Genomic DNA, 22,388 nt, shown 5'->3' with positions numbered 1-22,388 from the left:
CTGCGCCCACAGGTCTCGGTCCCTTTAAGGCGTCGCCAAACAGCGTAACGGGCTGCGCCAGACAGTGGACCCTTGGTGGGGGGCGGGGCTGCGGGGCGCCCTGTGGTGAATAATTTAAAGGGGCCGCGCCTGCGGCGCCGGGCGGAAAGCTACCGGTGTTGGCGCAGAGTGGAGCCTGGCTGCGGCCCCCTGGGTGAGTCCGGGTTTTCGTCGCCCCCGCAGACGCGTCCCTTCCGGGATCGTTAGCGAGACCTTGGTTTTCCTAAGATCTGTCCTCCGATTTCTGGTAGTCCCAGGCTCTCTTATGTTCCCATCCCCCTCCTCCCCCAGTTCCCGGCAGGTGTTTCCCGCGGGTAGCTGGGTGTGCCCTAGGGTGAAAGGGCCCTAGTTCTCCGTAAATTTTCCATGTAGTCTCTAAAGGGCCCAGTGACTCCCCCAAGTTTCCGTTAGTACTCCAGCCGTGCCAGAAACATTCTCATTCCCTCAGAAAAGCCCCAGTAATATTCCAGCGTTCATCCCGAGGCCGGTTCTCTAGCTCAAACGACCGCTGGGACGTGCCCATCCAGCTCCCAGTTTCCCCAGTAACACTCCTGTATTCCTGGGAATCTAGGCAACTTTACAGTGACCCCCGGTAATTCCAGCATCCCTGGTTTCGTCTCAGTAATGGCGCCAGCATCGTTCCCAAAGTTCCAGTGATGCTCCACACTGTCAGAGACCCCTTAACTTTATTAATGCGTGACAGTAAAGCTCCAACATCAGCCAGGAACACCTTGTGACCCCGCCCCACTCCGAGCATCTCGGGATCCTTCCGAGACCTCGACATCACCCCAGGACCCCTTGTGTGGTAGTTTGCCGGCAGCACTCCCAGCGCCCCGGCCTGTGGGTTTCCCGAGGGGCAGGTTTAGGTCAGAAGCCAGTCGTCTCCTCGACCCCCATGGCTTGAAGACCCCAGTTTCCCTGGGAAGGTCCATCCAGCCTTCGCAGGGGGGTGCGGCCTAGCGTCTGCTGGGTCAGAATTGATCAATCCCGCAGGGAAGAAGACAGGAAGGGGCCACTTGCGGGAGGAAGTCGGTCCTCTTGGCGCCCGTGCAGTGGCTGCTGACTGGGTGTCTGGCAGGCTGCCCTTTAGCCCCAGGGTGGGGCTCTACCGCTGGGGCGTCTGCCGGCCCACCGTATGGGTGACGGGAGCCAGGCGGGGAACCAGGGACCCCCCCACCTCCCCCCACTCCCTAGCCCGGGACTCGAGGTCCACCTGCACCACTTCTCTGCTCTTCAGTGCCCCTCCAGCTGTCCTCTGGCCAGCAACGCCATCCAGGTGGCCCGTACGAAAGGGGCAAGGCTCATGGTAAGGAGCAGGGCTTGCGGCAGGGGAGAGGGGGGCCCAGATCGGCCACTTGCACCGGTTCCTCCTACTTCGTATTCCCTAGGACTCAGGGCTACCAGACCTGCCTCCCAGTCTGAAGCAACTGATGGAGGCTCCGCTGCAAACCGGAATGGTAAGGGTTGGGGAGGTGTGTCGCTGCGGGAACTACAATTCCCGAAATGCTCAGCGCTCATCGCGGTCCCGTGAGACCTTGGTTACGCCTGTTCTGGCGGAACTACGTTTCCCGGCGTGCACCGCGGGCCGCGGAGCCGCCGGAAAAGAGTTGCGCCCCCGGGGAGGGAGCAGCGCCGGCCCATTCTGCAGATGGGGGCATCGAGTCACGGGCCGTCTGTGACCTCCTCGGGGGCCGGGGACTTGGCGGAGTGGGATGGGGACGGGGGCGTCCCGGCCTCCGGGGAGGGCTCGGCAGGCCGGATATGCGATGCGCAGCCAGTGCCCTTCATCCCGCAGGTGCTGGGCGTGATGATTGGGGCTGGAGTCGCGGTGCTGGTCACTGCCGTATTCATCCTCCTGCTGGTGCGGAGACTGCGAGTGCAGAGTGAGGACCCGGAGGGCCCCTCCGGGGAGGCTGCGGCGTAGGGAGCTGAAATGTCCGGGGTCCTGAGGCAGTAGAGATGGGACTTACGGGAGTCTCCGGGCAGGGTCCTCATCTCTGGTCGCGTGGAGTCTGCGCGGAGCTCAGAGTGCTTCTCTCCCCACTTATCCCCAGAGACTCCAGCCCCGGATGGTCCCAGGTATCGATTCCGGAAGAGGGACAAAGTGCTTTTCTATGGTCGGAAGATTATGCGGAAGGTGAGTCTAGGACCTCCTGGGGTCCTTGCCGACCACACAGAGGTTCTACCCTTTCCCTCTTGCACCTCTTAGTAAGCCCGCCCTCCTTGAGTAAGCGTCTCTGGATCTGGTCCCTTCTCCCCTTAGGTCTGAACTGGCAGTTCACCCATCCCCCATCTTTAATTCTCCTAGGTGTCACAATCCACTTCCTCCCTGGTGGATGCTTCGGTCTCCACCACTTCCCGGCCACGCATGAAGAAGAAACTTAAGATGCTCAACATTGCCAAGAAGTAAGGCTGTACTGGGTGTACCTGGCGCTGGGGGACCATCTCAGGGACCTTTTGAGTAATCAGCCCACAGCAAAGGGCTTATCTAAGGGTTCTTTGAACCCCACGGACTCAGAGGGGCTATCTCAGAGCTCTCCCACACCAGACAGGCTGTCTGTGGTGTCTCTGTGCCCCGAGGGCTCTCTCAGCCATGTTCCCCTACCACAGGGGTGTCCGTGAGCCCGTTACCGCCAGCCCATATCTCAGACACTTTATAATACACGTAGGGGTCTGTCTCTTGGTTTGCCGTGTGGGCTAGTTCATGGGTCTCCCCACCCAAGAAGTGATTCATTGGGGTTCACTCAGGTGTTTCTATGACCTGCTGGAGGGACTGTCTCTAGCTTTTGCGTTCTGGGGGTATCTCTGCAATTTCTCTCCGTCAAAAAGCATCTTTCTATGTTACCTGCCTTAGAGTTCTTCCCACACTAAGGAGGCTGTCTTAAGCATTTCTGTACCGCCAGGAGTTATTTCAAGAATCTTCTTGCTTTAAGAAGCATAGGAGGGCATGTCAGGGGCCCATGTCATCAGCAAAGGGCTATCTCAGAGTCTGTGAGAAAGGCCCTCCCAGGGATCTTTCTAAGTTGGAAGCTGGCTCTGAGGTCAGTCTCCTGACATGGAATATACCTGAAGGTCTGTTTTGAGGGTGTCATCCCAGGGCTGTTCATGATCAACAGTTGTGTTACCACACAGCTTTTTAGGACTTGAGAAGCATGGGTAGCTTTAGATTCTCTGTGGTCAGTTGAGAGTTTATATCTCGTGTGTGTTTATGTCGCGGGGGTGGTCTCAGTGTGTGCATACCCTTAAGGAGCTACACTGATGTCATGACCTTCAGAGGGCTATCTCAGCTCTCTGTGAACTGGGTACGGGCTAGCCCAAGATCTCTCTGATCAGAAAAGGAGCCATGTCTGGATTTCTCTGTATCATGGAGTTTAATTCAGGGGTCTGGTCATACTAAAGGGTCTATGTCAGGAGTCTTGTGACCAGGGGAGGGATCATCTCGGTAGTAACTGTGCCTTGCCAGGAAGGGTTCTCCCAGGTCTATGGTTAGCAGAGGAGCTATATCTGTACTCTCCACACATGATGAGAGCTATTTCAGGAGTCGTTGTGACCATCAAAGGCGTCATCTTAGGGTTCTTGATATCTGGGCATAAGGGCTAGCTCAGGGATCTTTGCAAAGATCAAAACAGTTGTACCGGGGGGTAACTGGGTGGCTCAGTCGGTTAAGCGTCCGGCTTCGGCTCAGGTCATGATCTCACGGTCCGTGGGTTCGAGCCCCGCGTTGGGCTCTGTGCTGACCGCTCAGAGCCTGGAGCCTGTTTTGGATTCTGTGTCTCCCTCTCTCTCTGACCCTCCTCCGTTCATGCTCTGTCTCTCTCTGTCTCAAAAATAAATAAACGTTTAAAAAAAAAAAAAACAAAAAACAGTCGTACCGGGGGTCTCCTCATATGATGGAAGCCACCCCAGAGATCTATTTGCATTAGAGAGATTATGTCAGGGTCTAGTCTGTGCTGAGAAAGATGGTCTCAGGGTCCCATGGTGAACAGAGGTGCTATTTTTGGGGGCAGCCCATATCTTACGTCAGGGATCTGCCTAACTACAGGTTCCATCTCAGAAGCTTACAATTAGTGAAGGAGTAATCAGCAAATTCATTTTGTGAGGGATCAGATCAGTAAACATTTTAGGCCTTACAGGTCATACGATCGTTACAATTAGTCAGCTTAGCTGTTGAGCGGAAGTAGCCGCAGGTAATATGTAAACGAACATAAATGAACGTGAATTGCGTGTGTGCCAATAAAACTTTATTTACACAAGTGGGTAGTAGGCCAGAGTTTGCTGATCCCTGTCTTTTGTGATTTGGGGGAAAGGCTGTGTGGAGTCTCAGGTCTGCCCGAGCCCTCTCCCTACCCTCCCCCTACACCCTTCTCTTCCCACCAGGATCCTGCGCATCCAAAAAGAGGCCCCAACACTGCAACGGAAGGAGCCCCCGCCCGCGGTGCTTGAAGCTGACTTGACGGAGGGTGACCTGGCTAACTCCCACCTGCCCTCCGAGGTGCTCTACATGCTCAAGAATGTCCGGTCAGTGTTGGGGTGCAGGCGGGGGGCTGCAGAGCTGGGGGCTCACCTGACCTCCTGCATTCCTCCTCCTCCTCCTCCCTCCCCCATCCAACAGGGTGCTGGGCCACTTCGAGAAGCCGCTCTTCCTGGAGCTCTGCCGACACATGGTCTTCCAGCGGCTCAGCCAGGGTGACTACGTCTTCCGGCCAGGCCAGCCGGATGCCAGTATCTATGTGGTGCAGGATGGGCTGCTGGAGCTCTGTCTGCCGGGGCCTGTGAGTGGACCACCCAAGGGGGCACCAGAGGGAGATGGGCAGGGGGAATGGGCACTGGTTATCGGGATGGGCATTGCTGTCAGTCAGCAGGGTGGTAGTCTTCTGAGATGTGCGGGCAGGAGTTGGGAATGAATGCCCAAAGCTGTCGGGGTGGTCTACATCGTCAGCAGTCACAGTTGGCGATGCCTAGGAAATGGACGCTGGTCAAAGATTTGGTGGGTGCCGGGATCGGGATGTCAGTGATCACTGGGTGGTGAGGTCGAGAGCCAGGGGTGTGGTCAGGAGGTGGAATGCCTGTTGGCAGGGTGGGGACAGCCGTGGTCAGCCCCCCACTCCCCTCTCGGTGTCTCAGGACGGGAAGGAGTGTGTGGTGAAGGAAGTGGTCCCTGGGGACAGTGTCAACAGCCTCCTGAGCATCCTGGACGTCATCACCGTGAGTGGTCGATCTTGGGGGGCGAGGAGGCTGGCTGTGAGGACAAAGTCGGAGGGCTGGTTTGGAGAGGGTCATCTCAGGGACGCCAGTCTCCGATAGTTCCCTCGGGTGCCGCCAGTGTTCTCAAGGCACTGGCGTTGGGAAGGACTGGGGGAGCGGGAAGGGGGCTCATAGCCCCTGATCTTGAGTCTCCTCGTTCCCCTGCGCCCCCAGGGCCACCAGCACCCCCAGCGCACTGTGTCCGCCCGGGCGGCCCGAGACTCCACGGTGCTGCGGCTGCCAGTGGAGGCCTTCTCTGCCGTGTTCACCAAGTACCCCGAGAGCTTGGTGCGGGTGGTGCAGGTCAGTGGGCCCTCTGCCTCCCTCCACCTACCCGGCCGCCACGGGCACCTGCGGGCTGGGACTCAGCAGCCAACAGGTGCTCGAGCTGTGCTATGGGCCCTGAGCAGGCAGAGCTCCAGGGGGGCCCTGTCCCCTCCCTCCAGCTGTCTCCACACCTGCTCCCCCCCATCTTCTGCCACCTGATTGTGGGTTTCTCCCTGGCTGGCCCTCTGCCCCGGGGTCAGCCCCTCACTGCTGAGCCGACCTGAACCTTCCCTCCACTCCAGCCCTGTAACGCTTCCTCCCAGCCTTCCTGTTATCCAGCTCTTGTCCCCCACAGTGTCTCACCTCCAGTTTTCTCCCCGGCCCCGCCCCCTCCGACCACGCCCCTGCAGATTATCATGGTGAGGCTGCAGCGGGTTACCTTCCTGGCGCTCCACAACTACCTGGGTCTGACCAATGAGCTCTTCAGCCACGTGAGTTGTGCCGGGAGCACAGGGAACACGGGGCTGGGGGTGGGACGCGTGCCTCCCAGGTGGTACCACCAGGGTGCTCTCTGTCCCCAGGAGATCCAGCCCCTGCGCCTCTTCCCCAGCCCTGGCCTCCCAACCCGCACCAGCCCCGTGCGTGGCTCCAAGCGGGTAGTCAGTGCCTCCGCCACTGAGGAGCCAAGGGAGACTCCCGGCCGGCCACCTGACCCCACTGGGGCCCCGCTGCCTGGACCTGCAGGTATCCCAGAGGACCCCAGCCCTCTCCCGGGGACCCCTTAGCTGGGTACCCAGGTCTGACTCCTGTCCGGTCCCCTAGGGATCCCTAGCCTCAGGGAGCCATCGGAATCGCTTTCCTAGTTCCCTACCGCGTCATCCTAGCTTCAGGCGTGGTGGCTCTGAGGGGCCGGAGCCTGAACACGTGTCTCTCGCAGGGGACCCGGTGAAGCCCACCTCCCTGGAGGCCCCCTCCGCCCCGTTGCTGAGTCGCTGCATCTCCCTGCCAGTGGACATCTCAGGTTTGGGGCGCCGGAGGGGAGTGGGGGAGGCCATCAGGCTTCTGGGTTGAATGTAGGGGTCCCGGTCTTGATTTTCCCCATCTGTGAAGTGGGAATACTGGCAGCACTCGCGTGGCTTTTTGGCGGGTAATCACTGAGGTGGTTAAGAAGGATTCTGCGGCAGGGAGCGGTCACGGAGTAGTCCTGTCTGCACAGAGATGGGATTCGGCACGTAAGTCAAGTGTGGTCACTCGCGTCTTTGTTGTTTTTGTAAAATGCCTCCTGCTCACGGCAGGCTTGCAGGGTGGCCCCCGTTCGGACTTTGACATGGCGTATGAGCGCGGCCGGATCTCCGTGTCCCTGCAGGAAGAGGCTTCAGGGGGGCCCCAGGCGGCTCCCGCTCGGGTGAGGCCTTGCCCTCTCCCCCACCTCGCCCCAGCACCCTCCCGGGACCCCAGCCTGGTGCAGGGTGGCATCCTCGGGAGGAGGTCAGGTGGGAGCATGGAGGTCACAGGCCCTGTCCCATGCAGACCCCCACTCAGGAGCCCCGGGAGCAGCCAGCGGGTGCCTGTGAGCACAGCTTCTGTGAGGAGGAGTTGGCCACGGGGGGTTGCCCCTTCGGGCCCTACCAGGGACGCCAGACAAGCAGCATCTTTGAGGCGGCGAAGCGGGAGCTGGCCAAACTGATGCGGATTGAGGTGGGCGGCTGTGGGGTCCTGGGGGACGTGAGGTGGAGGGTCGGCGGGGGGGGGGGGGGGCCGGACAGGCCCATCTCAACCCCGCTTTCCCTCCAGGACCCCTCCCTCCTCAACAGCCGGGTCCTGCTCCATCATGCCAAAGCTGGCACCGTCATCGCCCGCCAGGGGGACCAGGTGAGGCTAACTCCTGGTCTCTAATGCAGCTCTGACCCCAGACCTCTTTCTGACCCTTGATCCTTGCCCTTTGACCCTGTATGAAGATCCCCGAGTATGTGATTTCCGCCGCTGATCTTAGGTGCTATGACCCTGATCCCTATGTCCTCTGGACCTATCGACCTTTCTTCTCCAACCCTTGAACCTTTTATCATAGGACCCCCGACCCCTAGATCTCTCTTACCTGCCCCGGCCTCTCCTGTGACTTGTATTTTCTGACCTTTCCGTTCCTCAGTATGCGCTCACATCCTGCGTGCCTCTCGTCCTGGGCCCCTGCTGGGGTGGGTGTGCGATAAGTGTGTGTGGATCAGAATCTGGACCCAGAGGCCGTGAACCAGCCCCTGGAGCTGGATTTCAGAGCTTCCTGGTAGCACCCAGCAAGTGTAGGAAAGCGTATCGCAGGAGTCCCTCTGGTGTGCACGTGGGGAAACTGAGGCCTAGTCATGATTTCACAGTCCGGAAGCCAGGAGGAGGAGGAGGAGGAGGAGGAGGAGGAGGGTTCTGGACTGAGGGGGCCAGAGTTGCAGTCAGACTCTGCCCTGACTCCCTCTGTGACTTTGGGCATGTCATCGGAAAAGTTCTCCGCTTCCTCATCCACAGAATGGGGTGATAATGGTAATTACCTGCTAGAATTGTCATGAGGGATAAAGAATAGTTCTGAACCTGAGGTGTTCAAGGGTGACAGGCCCAGGGGAGGGGGTGGAGCAGCTCATGGGGAGATTGGGGGGGGGGGCGGGTGTGACAGGACTCAGGCACTGAGACTGCAACCCCACTTCAGGGGAGGGCCAGGGGGGCCCCAGGCTTGGGGAGGGGGGTGTGGATTTGGGGGTGGCCCACCTGCTACCGGCTGAGATACTGTTCTATCACTTGATCTGTTGGTTGAGCAGATGCCCCGAGCTGCTCATTGCAAGGTTGGGCTCCTTTCTACAGAGGAAATTGGGTGCGGCTTTCGCCATCTGGGGCTGAGGAAGTGTGGTAACACCGCAGCTCTTGTGGGGGGCCCCTGGGCGCTGCTTATCTGCGAGACGAGGGGGCTCAACCCAGTCCCAGCTGGCCTGCTAATGGACCAGAATGGTCTACAACCATGCGAGGCTCCTGGGGGGGGGGTGGGGGGGCTCTTCAGAACTTTGTCAGGGATGTTAATCTGCTGTGTGTCTCTCTCTCCAGAAATTCATACCACTGGTTTGCAAATGGGGGCAGTTTTACCCCCCAAGGGACATTTGCCAGTGTTGCGACATTTTTTATTGTCTTGGGAGGGTGCTACTGGCATCTAGTGGGTGAAGGCCAGACATGCAAGAATGCACAGGACAGTCCCCCCCCACCCCCCAGCAGATTTATCCAGTCCTGAGGTTATGAAACTCTGCTTTACACAGGTATTGCCCAAAGTGTGCTTCTTGGAACACCTGTATTACTTACAAACAAGGGATCTGTGCTCAAACAGGTTTCTGGAATGTTGGCTATTTGATCCCTTTGTGGAAGCTCTATTAGCATATTCAAGGCTGAGAAGTCCTGCAGGGAAGAGACTTGCTTCCCAATCTGATGACAAAATGGCAGATTAATTTAGCAACCCCCATTCATATCCCAAACCGAATCTGGAAATTCTCTTAGAGGGTTCCAGCAGGTGTGTGTGTGTCCTGGGACTGTAGAGGCAGGAGATACCAGTAAGGCCCCTGCCCTTGGGAAAACCCACAGTTCTGACAGACCTTGCGTTCAAAAGAATTACACCAGTTCTTGTAAAATCGTGTGCTTAGTGCATACACATTAAAAGATGTTTTTGCCTTTACAAAATCTGGCTTAGGCAGGGTAGCACCTCTGAGGAAGTAACCTCCAGCTAAGGAGGAAGGAGGGGGAGGAATTAATTATGGGCAAGGGGCAGAAAAGAGCTTTCTAGGCAGAGGGAAAACTTGTGCAAATGTCCTGTGGTGGAAATAGGATATTTGACCTCTAGGAAACAAAAGGAGATGCAGTGGAACAAGGGAACTGGGAGCAAAGGAGATATATATATATGTGTGTTTGTGTGTGTGTGTGTGTGTGTGTGTGTGTATATGTGTGTATATATATGTATATGTATATATATGTGTGTGTGTGTATATACATATATATATATATTTATATATATTTGGGGATAGTTTTTTTGGCATCTAATTCACATACTATGCAATTCATGCATTTAAAGAGAAGTCTGTGGTTTTTAGTACATTCACAGAGTTGTGCGCCCATCAACACTATAACATCTTTTAATGACTTTCTTTTTAAAATTTATTTATTTTGAGAGCGAGCACACAAGCAGGGTGGGGGCAGAGAGAGAGAACCCTGGGCAGGCTGTCAGCTCGGAGCCCCACACGGTGCTCAAACTCACGAACTGTGAGATCATGACCTGAGCCGAAATCAAGAGTCGGACGCTTAACCGACTGAGCCACCTCAGGCACCCCGTAGACTGCTTTTAACTTTTGCCAGACTGTTTTCCAAAGCGGCTGCTCTGTTTTTACCTTCCCACCAGCAGTGGGTGACAGTGTAGTTTCTCTGCATCCTCTCTAACACATTTTGATTCTAGTCATCCCAGTACGTGCAGCAGCATCTCGTGGTTGTGTTTTTTGTGTTGAGAGAGAGCACATGCACGAACGACTGGGAGACGGGCAGAGGGAGAGAGCATCTCAACCAGGCTCCATGCTTAGCTCAGAGCCCAATGCGGGACTTGATCCCACGACTCCAGGATCATGACCTGAGCTGGAATCAAGAATTAGACAGTCAACCAACTGAGCCACCCAGGTGCCCCTCATGGTTTTGATTTGAATTTCCCTAGTGATCGATGATTTTGATCATCTTCTCATGTGCTTATTGGCCATTTGTCTACCTTCTTTGGGGAAGTGTCTATTCTGAGACTTTGACCATTTTTTAAAATTGAGTCATCTGTCTTTTTGTTATTGAGTTGTAAGAATTCTTTATGTATTCCAGATACAAGACCCTTAGCAGATACGGGATTTGCAAGTATTTTCTCCCAGTCTCTGGGTTGTCCTTTCAGTTTCTTGAATCAGTGTCCTTTGAAACTCAGAGTTTTTCATTTTGATTAAGTCCAACTTATCAAGTTTGTGTTGTTGCTCATATTTTTGGTGTCATATCTAAGGATTCCCCACCAAATTCAGAGTCACAAAGACTGAGCCCTATATTTGCTTCTATGAGTTTTACAGTTTTACCTTTTACCTCCATGTCTTTTGATCCATTTCTATATGGTGTGAGGTAAGGGTCCAAATTTATTCTTCCATGGGCTAACTAGTTGCTCTGCATAAACTCAGAGGGTTTAAGCTCAGCCATGCCACCCCCTTCCATAGCCCTTGCAGCCTCTTGCCGGCTATGTTGGAGAGAATTTATGGAGCTTGGGGCACCTGGCTGGCCCAGTCGGTTGAGCATGGGACTCTTGATCTCAGGATCATGAGTTGAACCCCGTGTTGGGCATAGAGATTACTTTAAAAAAAAAAATCTCATGGGTGCCTGGGTGGCTCAGTCAGTTAAGAGCCCGACTCTTGATTTCAGCTCAGGTCATGATCTCATGGTCTCATGGTCTGTGGGTATTGAGCTCCGTGCTGACAGCAAGGAACCTGCTTGGGATTCTCTCTCCCACTCTCTCTGCCTCTTCCCTGACTGTGCACGCTCTCGCTCTCAAAATAAGTAAACTTTTTTTTTAAAAAATCTTCAAAAAAGAATTTATGGGCCTTAATCTGGTCTCAGATTTTGTTAATCCGTTACTAATGGCTACCATGGGCGCCCAATGGAAATTAGATATGTTGTGCAGCTCAGAGCGCTGCAGAGCGTTTCCTCCCTCCTTTAACTTTTCCTTCCTTAACTTTTCCTCGGGGTGCACTGAGCTGAGTTGAGGGCGGGAGTGTTGCCCCTGTGCCCATCTCTGCCTCTGCCCCCCAGGACGTGAGCCTGCACTTTGTGCTGTGGGGCTGCCTGCACGTGTATCAGCGCATGATCGACAAGGCAGAGGATGTGTGCCTGTTCGTGGCACAACCCGGAGAGCTGGTGGGTCAGCTGGCGGTGCTCACCGGGGAGCCCCTTATCTTCACACTGAGAGCCCAGCGAGACTGCACCTTCCTGAGGATCTCTAAGTCTGACTTCTATGAGTATGGCGGGAGGCCCCCCCAGTGTTGGGGTGGGAGTGGCACTTGGAGGGCCCGACTTGACCCCATTGTGCTGGGACAGAGCCCCCCCCCCCCCCCCCCCCCCCCCCCCCCCCCCGCCGCCTGGTGCCTTTCCCCGGACAGCTTTGAGCCCTTCTGCTCCCACCACCAGGCCATCACGGGCCCTCTCCACTTCCCAAGGACATTCCCTTCCAGCTCCCCTCCCCCGGCTCACGCACCCCCCACTGTCCCCTGTAGGATCATGCGTGCACAGCCCAGTGTGGTGCTGAGCGCCGCGCACACGGTGGCCGCGAGGATGTCGCCCTTCGTGCGCCAGATGGACTTTGCCATCGACTGGACGGCGGTGGAGGCGGGACGCGCTTTGTACAGGTGCAGCTCAGGCCTTGCCTAGGACGCAGCCCCCACCCCGTGGCAGCCCCCACCCCGTCTCACCCGCTCCCCACCCCAGGCAGGGCGACCGCTCCGACTGCACCTACATCGTGCTCAATGGGCGGCTGCGCAGCGTCATCCAGCGCGGCAGCGGCAAGAAGGAGCTGGTGGGCGAGTACGGCCGCGGCGACCTCATTGGCGTGGTAAGCGCCCACCCACCGCCCTCCGAACTCTGTAAGCTCCCCCACCCCACCCCCGCCCCCAACAAAACACGGAGTCACGGGTAGTCTGATGGGACGGTGATGGCGGCTCCCTTCCGTGGGCGGGAGGAGGGGGCGACTTCTTGGGGTGGGGAGTCTTCATGGGTCTCCTCCCCAGACTTCTATCAGAAGAGGAGACAACCCCCCCAACCCCCGCCGACCCCTGCCGCATGGGTCCCTCTCCCCGACGTTCTAATGAGTCGTGGGGCCTGATCTTCCATCCCATAACGGGGGACCGTCGGGGTAGGGCCGGACCGCCTCCTCTCTGCACCCACGGTCGGCTTCCCCTTTCCTACCCGGGACCTCCCGGCTCAAGCAGCCCTGGTCACGCACGCGGTCCCCCAGGTGGAGGCGCTGACACGACAGCCTCGTGCCACGACGGTGCACGCGGTGCGCGACACGGAGCTGGCCAAACTCCCCGAGGGCACCCTGGGCCACATCAAACGTCGATACCCGCAGGTGCTGCTGGGTGCTGTGCGGGCTGGTCTCCTTAATGGAGGGGAGGGCCCGAGGGGGCAGGGCCTAATGGGGGGGGGGATAGAGCCCTAGGGAGGAGGTGGAAACCCCCCCAGTAAGAGCAGGGCTCTTTGGGGGCGGGGCCCGGGTAAGGGGTACGCAGGCAACCGAGTAGGAGGAGGGAAAAGTTGCCCCTCTCGTCTTACTGGAACGCCGGTTTCCCACGCCCAGGTCGTAACCCGCCTCATCCACCTGCTAAGCCAGAAAATTTTGGGGAATTTGCAGCAGCTGCAAGGACCCTTCCCGGGTGAGAGCCGGCAGCCCCGGGAATGCTGGGGGATGTAGTCGTAAGCCTAGAACACGCCGGGAGAGGGAGCCCTAAGCCCTGGGCATGCTGGGAGATGGAGTCGGGCGTAGAAACCACGCTCTGGGTGGGGCTTGAAGCGGTGAGGGGGGGGGGGAACTGATGGATTTCCGGTGCCTGCTGTGGGGGCGGGGAGGGGGATGGAGTTCGGGTTCCTGGGCAGGCCGGAAACGGAGACCTAGACCCCCGGCCATGCTTTTAATGGAATCTAAAGTGTCGGCAGTGCTGAAGGGCAGTCTTTAGTGGCAAGCTGGGTTGTGGGTGTCCAGGCCTACGGGGCGGGCTAGGGACCACATCTTGAGCCCACTGTAGAGGGAGTCCTTAAAGGAGTATGCTGGGAAATGAAGTCCGTCGGGGTGGGGGGGGGGGGGTCAAGGGTCTTGTTGGGGAGTGGCTTCTGAAGTGACGGGCAAGCTGGAAGGTGTGGTTCTCTGTTCCAGCGTTTGCTGGGAGGTGTGGTTCCTTGAGTTAGGGTCCTTCGGGGAATGGAGTCGGGTAACAGGCATGTGGGAGTATGGGGCTGAGATTCTCTGTGAGGGCAAGCCGACCCTGATCAGCCCAGCAACCTCTACGCCTGCCCTTCTTTATCCCCAGGGTCTTCTTAGGCCCCTTCGGCCTTGATGCCTGGATGGGGGATGGGCAGTGGTGACCCTTGGCTAAGAACCGCCCCCACGCCCAGGGTCTTTCCTGACATTTTTTCCCCTGTCTTGGCCCATGTATACAAATGCCCATTCACTTCCATCAGGCCATCCGTCCACCCTCGTCACAATTCTGGGGCAATCGCAGGGGCAGAAACGTCAAGATTTCAGACCCCTGAGAGTCTCTCTGTTGATGAAATACAGAAAAGTTTTCCAGGGAGCATCTAACGTCCTAGGCACTGTGCTGGGCACGGGAGGGGGGAGAGTGCATAGGCAGACAAAGCTTCTAAAAGGGCTTACAGCTCGACAAGCGAGGTATTTTAATGTTTATTTATTTAATTAATTAATTAATTAATTTAGAGAGAGACAGAGTTTGAGCAGGGTAGGGACAGAAAGAGAGAGAGACAGAGTCCGAGGCAGGCTCCAGGCTCTTGAGCTGTTAGCACAGAGCCCGATGCGGGACTCAAACTCACCAACCGGGAGATCATGACCTGAGCCACAGCCGAGGCTTAACTGACTGAGCCAACCAGGCGCCCCACAAGCGAGGTATTTGAAAAACACAAAGAAAAGGCCTGATGTCACAAGCTGATACATACAGTGAAGAAAACAAAAGGTCTTGATGGAATGTGACTAGCGGAGGGAGGGCGGCCTTTCTGAGGATGATGAGCTGAGACTTGACAAATTAGATAGGGCCTGGAGGGGAACTAGGAAGACCCACACAGGATTTGGGGGCTTTGGACCGCTTCGCTTCACGGATGAAAGGGAGCCAGCGGGAGAAATGGAGGCCGGGGCCTGGAGCCTGGGAGGGGCATTTAAGCTTATTAAGACTGGGAAGCATCTGGAGGGGAGGAGGCAGTGAGAGCTCCAGGCAAGAGAGAGGGGTTCATGACTTGGTGTAGGAGGTTAGTGGAGAAACTGAGAAGCAAGTGGATGTTTCTGCCTAGTTTTGCGTTTAAGTCCCTTCAGTGGACAGAGGCACCAAGGCCAGAATGGGGTGGGAGCCCGGATCCGTCCATGCAGACACAATGTAGAGTTATGTGATGGATCCTGTTGAGGAGATTAGGCCCCAAATCGAAGTTCACATGGGTAGGTCTTATCAAGACGGGGGACGGGGTGAGGCTGCGGGACCAGGACCGAAGCCGTTACCTTTGCTGTGGCTTCACCAGGCCTCAGCTAGGGGATGAGGGCCCGGGATTTCTGAGGAGGAGGAGGAGACAGGTCTACCCTCCGGACACGATTGCACAACAAATCTTTACTCGGGACTCAGCAGGCTCGGGACTCGGCGTCCCCCCTCACTCGGAACTTACCAACCCAGCCAGCAACTTGGCAACCGTGGCGGTCCTGCCAGTGTGCGCAGAGGTGCCCATGGTGGCCTTCACCCTGGAGCTGCAGCATGCTCTGCAAGCGATTGGTCAGTTGGGGAAAGGGGCGTGGCTAAGGCCATTGGGCGGGGCGGGGCGCATGTGGGCGGAGCATTGGCCAGTGAGGGTGGGGTGGACCCGGGAGTGGAGGGGGGGTATTCTCTTATAGGAGAGCCTCCCTGCCCCCCCACCACTCCCCGCAACCCTGCACCCCTCTCTCTTGGCCTGGATTCCTAACTTCAACCACACCCATCCCCAGGTCCAACGCTTCTCCTCAACAGTGACATCATCCGGGCCCGCCTAGGGGCTTCTGCCCTGGATAGGTATGTGTTTGGGGTTTGAGGACGTGGGGATGGACTTGAAGCCCAGAATTCTTTCAATTCTGGTTGAGTTCTGGGCTGTGAACCAAGGAGCATGCGCCCCATCCTCCGGTCAATGGGAGCCCGTGGATTGAATCGCCCCTGGAGGGCGCGGACCAGGGGTGTAAGATCCCCTCCAACCCTCCAACCCGGAATGGAGCTGCATGGTTTCCGGGAGGTGTGGGACCCCTGACCAGCCCCCAGGATGGCTCACCCCCAACCCCTGTCCCAGCATCCAAGAGTTCCGGCTGTCAGGGTGGCTGGCGCAGCAGGAGGATGCCCACCGCATAGTGCTGTACCAGACTGACGCGTCACTGACACCCTGGACTGTGCGCTGCCTACGCCAGGCCGACTGCATCCTCATCGTGGGCCTGGGTGACCAGGAGCCCACTCTTGGCCAGGTCCGGAGACCGCACACAGTGACCCCGCCCTCCCGTGCCTGCGCCGGGCCCCGTACACCCTCACCGTGGGGCTAGGCGAGCGGGGACCCAAGCTCAGCCGGGGGAGGGGGGGGGGCGGGGAGGAAATGACCCACGATCAGTGACTTCCACCCTCTGCTACCCCACAGCTGGAGCAGATGCTGGAGAACACGGCGGTGCGCGCCCTCAAGCAGCTGGTGCTGCTGCACCGGGAGGAGGGCGCGGGCCCCACGCGCACGGTCGAGTGGCTCAACATGCGGAGCTGGTGCTCGGGGCACTTGCATCTGCGCTGTCCACGCCGCCTCTTCTCTCGCCGCAGCCCAGCCAAGTTGGTGAGGGCTGCACTTGGAGAGGGGCCCCTCGGGAGGCGGGAGGCGGGAGGGGGCGGGGGGAGGGGTGTGGAGCACCCTAGGGGCGGGGCCTAGGGGCTGTGGGGGCGGAGCGGTGGCGCGGAGGCTCAGGTACCGCCTCCTGCACCCCATCCTCATGCGTCGCCTCTCTCTCCCCCGCGCCCCCCGCCCCCTGCATCCCAGCACGAGCTCTATGAGAAGGTTTTCTCGAGGCGCGCGGACCGGCACAGCGACTTTTCCCGCCTGGCGCGGGTGCTCACAGGCAACACCATCGCCCTGGTGCTGGGCGGGGGCGGTGCCAGGTGAGGGGTGGGGCTTGTCCTGAAGGGTGGGGTTGCGGTGCCTGGGGGGTGGGGCTTGTTCCCTGGGAGCCCTCCCATAGGGATGGGGCTGGCGCTTGTTGGTTGCCTGGGGAGATGGGAGAAGGCGAGTCCTTGGTGGGGGGGCGGGGGTGGGAGATCTCCAGGGAGTCCCCGGGTTTTCTCCCCTTTGCAGGGGCTGCTCACACATCGGCGTGCTGAAGGCATTGGAGGAGGCAGGGGTCCCCGTCGACCTGGTGGGCGGCACGTCCATCGGCTCCTTCATCGGTGCCCTGTACGCTGAGGAGCGAAGCGCCAGCCGCACTAAGCAGCGGGCCCGGGAGTGGGCCAAGGTGTGTGTTGCGGGGGAGGAGGGGGGGAGGAAGGAGGGGAGGGGGGAAGGAGGGGAGGGGGGAAGGAGGGGTGGGGGACAGCCCCATCCCCACCCACCGCGGGAGGAGCACCCTGAAACCTGACCCCAAAGGGTTCCTGAGCCCTTTCTGCCCTTTTCCTGACTTAATTTGTGAACCCCACTTGGACCCCAATAGCGGGTTCCTCCAGGACCTTGTGACCTCCTGGTTAGTGACCCGGCCCCCAGCTGGAGCCAATCAGGACCCTCTGTGACCCCCTTGTTAGTGACCCCGCGCGACTCCCGTTTGACCCCCACTGGCCTCCTTGCCCCTAGAACATGACTTCGGTGGTGGAGCCGGTGCTGGACCTCACGTACCCCGTCACCTCCATGTTCACCGGGTCGGCCTTCAACCGCGGCATTCACCGCGTCTTCCAAGACAAGCAGATCGAGGTGTGCCCTCCTCCCTTGCCTGCCCTGCCCCTGATGCTCCCTGCGGGAGCCCCCACTCCTCTGCCACCCTGGTCCCTGTCCCCACAGGACCTGTGGCTGCCGTACTTCAACGTGACCACGGACATCACCGCCTCAGCCATGCGCGTCCACAAAGATGGTGAGTGCCCCCAGCCAGCCCCACGACAACCTCTGTGGCCGTGTCAGGAGGGGGTGCAGGGAGGGCAGCTGAGCATCTGGGACGTTGTTAACATGAGTGACCGTCCGCCCCGGCCTGAGGGCCGAGCACTAACCACCACCCACTAATGCCCCGGAGGCCCCAGGTATGTTTGTCCTCAGGGGTGGGGGGGCTGGAAGGCTAGTCAGGCTCCTCACCCCCTCACCGCCGTCCCCGCAGGCTGCGTGTGGCGTTACGTCCGGGCCAGCGCCTCCTACTGTCCCTACCTGCCCCCACTCTGCGACCCCAAGGACGGGCACCTGCTGGTGGACGGGTGCTACGTCAACAACGTGCCAGGTCAGCGAGCCCACCGGGCTGGCCGGGCCTCCGAGCGTGTCTGAGCGTGTCTGTGCGTGTCTGTGTCTGTGTGTCCCGCCGGGCAGGCTCCCTGTGGCGATACGTACGCGCCAGCATGACGCTGTCGGGCTACCTGCCCCGCTGTGCGACCCGAAGGACGGGCACCTCCTCATGGACGGCGGCTACATCAACAACCTGCCAGGCAAGTGGCTGCCCCTCGCTCACACGCAGAAGCGCGCAGCACACGCGTGAGCAGGTGGGCCCACGTGCAGGCACACAAACAGGCGCCTGGGAGGCCACGCCCTCGCACGCCCGTCCCTCCACGCTGCCGCAGACACACACGAGCGCACACGCACAGATGGCGGGCACCCGTGCGACCGAGTGAAGCTCTCGCACTTACCTGCTGACCTCACCCGCGCCGATGGCAGGCGGCCGGCTGTGCAGTTCGACGTCTCACATACCCGGAAGTGAGCGCATACGAACAGACGCGTGGGCTAGGTACACGCGCGCTCCCGGGCCGCCGGGGTGTCAGCAGACGACAGCGAATCCGGCCCCCGGCCTGATTTCGCAAATGAAATCACACAGCCACGCCCACTCGTTCACGCTCCGTCTCGTGGCCGCTCCGTGCTGCCTGGCAGGGTCGCGCGGTTGTGACAGAGACCACGTGGCTGCAGAGCCAGAGTTGTTTTCTCTGTGGCCCCTTACGGGAAACGTTGGCAAACTCCCGCCATCGGTGCTCTGCACAGACGCACAGCCTAACAGCCACACGCACGTGAGCAGGTGTGCACAGATCCGTAGGTGCACAGGCGCTAGGAGACTTGTGAGGGCCGTCCAGGTGGGTGCACAGAACGTAGACACACGCCGAGGTGTGTGTGCTCACACACACACACACACACACACACACAGGAGACACACGGCTGGCAGGCATGTGCAGGCTCGTGCAGGCGCACGGACGTGGGCACGTGTTCTGAGACACACAAACAAGCTCGTGAGGGACTCAGGCAAAGTCTGATGGAGACTCAGGTATCTTTCCTGGCTGCAGGACCCTGTCCCCATCCCCCCAGGCCCTCCCAGACCCACTCGGGGACGCTCAGTGGGACACACGGACGTGGAAACACAGACCCACAGACACACCGGCCTCCTCACCAGGCCATCACCCGCCCTTCACCCCTCTGTCCTGTTTCTCTGCACCTCCTTGTTCCTGTTCATTGTTCTCTGTCTCCGTCTCAGCCCCAGATCTCCCCCCAGATCCTCTCTCCCTCCGAATCTCTGATATCTCTGCCCAGAAAATCTCTGTTGCTGTCTCTGCATCTCTGCATGTCTCTCCCTTGTGGTTTGATGTCCACGCGTCTCCGTGTCTGTTTTCTTGCCCCTTGGTCTTCCAGCCTCTGTGACTCTATCTTCCTGCCTCTCTGTTTCCTGGTGTCCTCACCATCCTGTCTCTCCTTACCACTCCCTCCACACCTCTGCCCACCCCCCCCACCCACGTGTCTGACTTTGTGTTTCTTCCCCAGCGACGTTGTCTGTACCTCCATTTTCTCCACCCCTCTGGCCCCACTTCCCCAGACCTAAAAGCTCCACTGTCTGACCCTACCTCCTCAATGTCATGGGCATCAATGCCCATGCCCTTTGCATACCGGCTTGTTGTTTGCATGGTTTTTCATGTGTGACCTTTTGCATGATGGTGTTTGTGGGACTGGGTTGAGCTTCCCTGCCCTGGGCTCTGGCGGGGAGCCACCTGCTGACCGCCCCCGGCCCCACAGCGGACATCGCCCGCAGCATGGGTGCCAAGACGGTCATCGCCATCGATGTGGGGAGCCAGGATGAGACGGACCTCAGTACCTACGGGGACAGCCTGTCTGGCTGGTGGCTGCTGTGGAAGCGGCTAAACCCCTGGACAGACAAGATCAAGGTTCCAGACATGGCTGAGATCCAGTCTCGCCTGGCCTACGTGTCCTGCGTGCGGCAGCTGGAGGTTGTTAAGTCCAGCTCCTACTGCGAGTACCTGCGCCCGCCCATCGACTGCTTCAAGACCATGGACTTCGGGAAGTTCGACCAGATCTATGTGAGCGGGTGGGAGCGGCATGGTGCCTGTATGGTGGGCTGACAGAGCTTTACTACTTAGAGCCCAGAGCAACATGAGGGGAAGGACTCTAGGGCTCCGTTCCCAGATGGGATCTGTGAGGAACAGAACGGTAATTGATTTGTGATGTCTGCAGTGCGTGTGGCGAGGGAACGTGGCTGTGCATGTGCCGTGTAAGAACTAAGATTCCCGTTATGTGCCAGCTGCACTGCCTGAAGCACTGTCTAGCGATTTCTAAAGCCATTTTCTGCATCGGTGGGAATGAGAACATTGGTCAGTTTGTAACGTTTGCCACAAGCATGGGAGAGGTGTGGAGCAGTGCATATGTCACCTGCCACTGACCTGAAAACTATGTCCTAGCCCATGCTAGCTGAAATTGACTGGGAGCTGCTGACCAGAGCCCTGAGTAGAAGAGTCTGACCCCCTTTCTGGGCTCACTAGGAAAGTGTGCCGTGATGGATTGGTGATGTCTGTCACGGGCACAAGAGATGGTGATATCTACAGACGTACTGCATTTTTGCAGACCTTGAAACAAGCTTACACAACATCATCTCAGGCCATTTGGTACTTGGCACACTGCACAGGGCTGAGTGGGAAAGAACGTAGAGAGATTGGTAATGTCTGACAGGCACAGGATGAGAAGCTTGGGGACAAGTGTGCGACCTATGGCTGGCTCTGAAATAGGTTTAGTCTCAAATGCCAGCTCCCCCAGAGCATCAGGCTCTTGAGAGGCCAAGGAAAGGTCAACAGAACAGAGCTGAGGAGAGAAGGTGAGGCAGAGAAGACCGTTAGGGGAGTGGGGTTTGCGGGCATGGCCTCAGCCTTCTTGCCTCCTGCAGGATGTGGGCTACCAGTACGGGAAGGCTGTGTTTGGGGGCTGGAGCAGGGGCGACATCATTGAGAAGATGCTCACGGACCGGCGGTCTGCTGACCTCAATGAGAGCCGCCGTGCGGATGTAAGCCCGTGACCTACCCCAGTGGGGCCACTCTTAAAACTAGATTACCCCAGCCCGTCTCAGATGACCACAGACCTCCTTGGATTTAGCTGAGACCCTCAGACCAGAGAACTCCCCCTAGGATCTTCGGGCTCCCAAAACACCACAGGCCCTGATGCTCCAGGATCCTGCAGAGGCCCCGAGACCTTCACTTACACCTGCACTCCACAGGTTCTGGCCTTCCCCAGCTCTGGCTTCACCGACTTGGCAGAGATCGTGTCCCGGATTGAGCCCCCCACGAGCTACGTTTCCGATGGCTGTGCTGATGGTGAGGGGCCCAGGTTGCTCCTAGGAGGGTGGGGCTGGGCCTGGGATTGGTGGGCCCCTGGCCCCACACCTCACCTTGCTCCCTGATTCCAGGAGAGGAGTCAGATTGCCTGACAGAGTATGAGGAAGACGCAGGGCCTGACTGCTCGCGGGACGAAGGGGGCTCTCCCGAGGGCGCCAGCCCCAGCACCGCCTCTGAGATGGTGAGAACAAGTGGCCCAGGCCCTCCCCAAGGTGGGGTGACACGGCTGATGCATGCCGAGCGGCGTGCACCAGCATCCCGGGCTCTGTGATACATGTTGATATGTGTGTGTGGCACTCCTGTCCCCTCAGGAGGAGGAGAAGTCAATTCTCCGGCACCGGCGCTGCCCGCCCCCGGACCCTCCCAGCTCGGCTGTGGATGCCTGAGGACCTCGAGAGGGTCCCCCTGGGGCTGGGCTGGGGGCGAGCCCTGTGGGGGTGGCTCATTCCCTCTCTGCCTGCTGCTATGTCTGCGACCCTCCTGGGTCCCCCTTGATCCCAGCGCCCAGGGCGCACACACTGGACTGCCCTGCCCCCGAGGGGAGGGACAGCACCGCACTGAGGACCCTGGATCAGTTACTCCCAATAAACCCTCCCCTCTTGGAAGTGGCCTCATGTCATCTTTGGGTGCAGGGGGCACCTCGCCCCACCTTCCATGACTGGGATGGCCGGAGCTGGGGCCTAGACGGCCTTGAGCTTGTCACAGCCCCCGCCCCTGCTGCCCCCTTGCCCAGCCTCAGGCCCAGCTTCCCCGAGGGCTCTCAGAATTCACAGGACCTCCGAATGCCACAGGCAACCCCCAGGGATCACAGGTGTTCTTGGGTGCCCACCCTGGCACCCCTTATTTTCCCCCTGCCCTTGGCTGGTCCTACTGTGTGTACGTGCTTTGTGTGCTACGTGTGCCTACTGGGTGCGCAACAGAGCCTGGCTCCCAAAGGATGCCCTGCGCAAATACGCAGGCACATGTGGGCGCACACGCGTGCAGGGAGCTCACAAACTTTCAGAGACTCCCAAGCATGACCCTACTGTGTGTTCAGCTGAGGCTGCACAGAATGAGCGAGTCCCGACGGTGCGCGGAGACCTGTCCCCAGGGGTTCTCAGTCACCGTCTTGGTGTGTCTAGGCTGTGGAGCCAAACTGCCAGGTGTGAAACCCCAGGCTTGCTTCTTACTGGTGGCCTCAGGCTTGTGGCTGAAACTCTGAGCCTCACCTGCTCCACCTGTGAAGTGACG

General features: G+C 58.8%; 1 protein-coding gene across 1 annotated transcript; it reads left to right on the top strand.

Annotated features, from left to right (window-relative positions):
• The first annotated feature begins 105 nt into the window (after positions 1-105).
• PNPLA6 (patatin like phospholipase domain containing 6) lies at positions 106-21,763 on the top strand. Its single transcript, XM_042928277.1, is given in 36 exon segments — positions 106-193; positions 1,277-1,345; positions 1,428-1,496; positions 1,835-1,922; positions 2,094-2,176; positions 2,348-2,445; positions 4,417-4,557; positions 4,652-4,811; positions 5,164-5,244; positions 5,458-5,586; positions 5,961-6,041; positions 6,132-6,294; positions 6,488-6,571; positions 6,846-6,955; positions 7,081-7,248; positions 7,345-7,422; positions 11,380-11,585; positions 11,841-11,972; positions 12,052-12,175; positions 12,578-12,691; positions 12,920-12,995; positions 14,958-15,101; positions 15,311-15,374; positions 15,643-15,811; positions 15,979-16,161; positions 16,363-16,481; positions 16,675-16,831; positions 17,164-17,280; positions 17,368-17,437; positions 17,878-17,925; positions 17,928-17,993; positions 19,555-19,856; positions 20,714-20,830; positions 21,041-21,137; positions 21,230-21,339; positions 21,470-21,763. Coding segments are annotated over 35 exon segments (4,026 nt in total). The 5' UTR covers positions 106-193; positions 1,277-1,342; the 3' UTR covers positions 21,545-21,763.
• Positions 21,764-22,388: the final 625 nt, after the last annotated feature.

The sequence above is a fragment of the Panthera leo genome, chromosome A2 (assembly GCF_018350215.1).
Source record: "Panthera leo isolate Ple1 chromosome A2, P.leo_Ple1_pat1.1, whole genome shotgun sequence".
NCBI classification, from domain to species: Eukaryota; Metazoa; Chordata; class Mammalia; order Carnivora; family Felidae; genus Panthera; species Panthera leo.
Note: the sequence above shows the minus strand (reverse complement) of the source record. Positions and strands in the feature narration are given on the sequence as shown.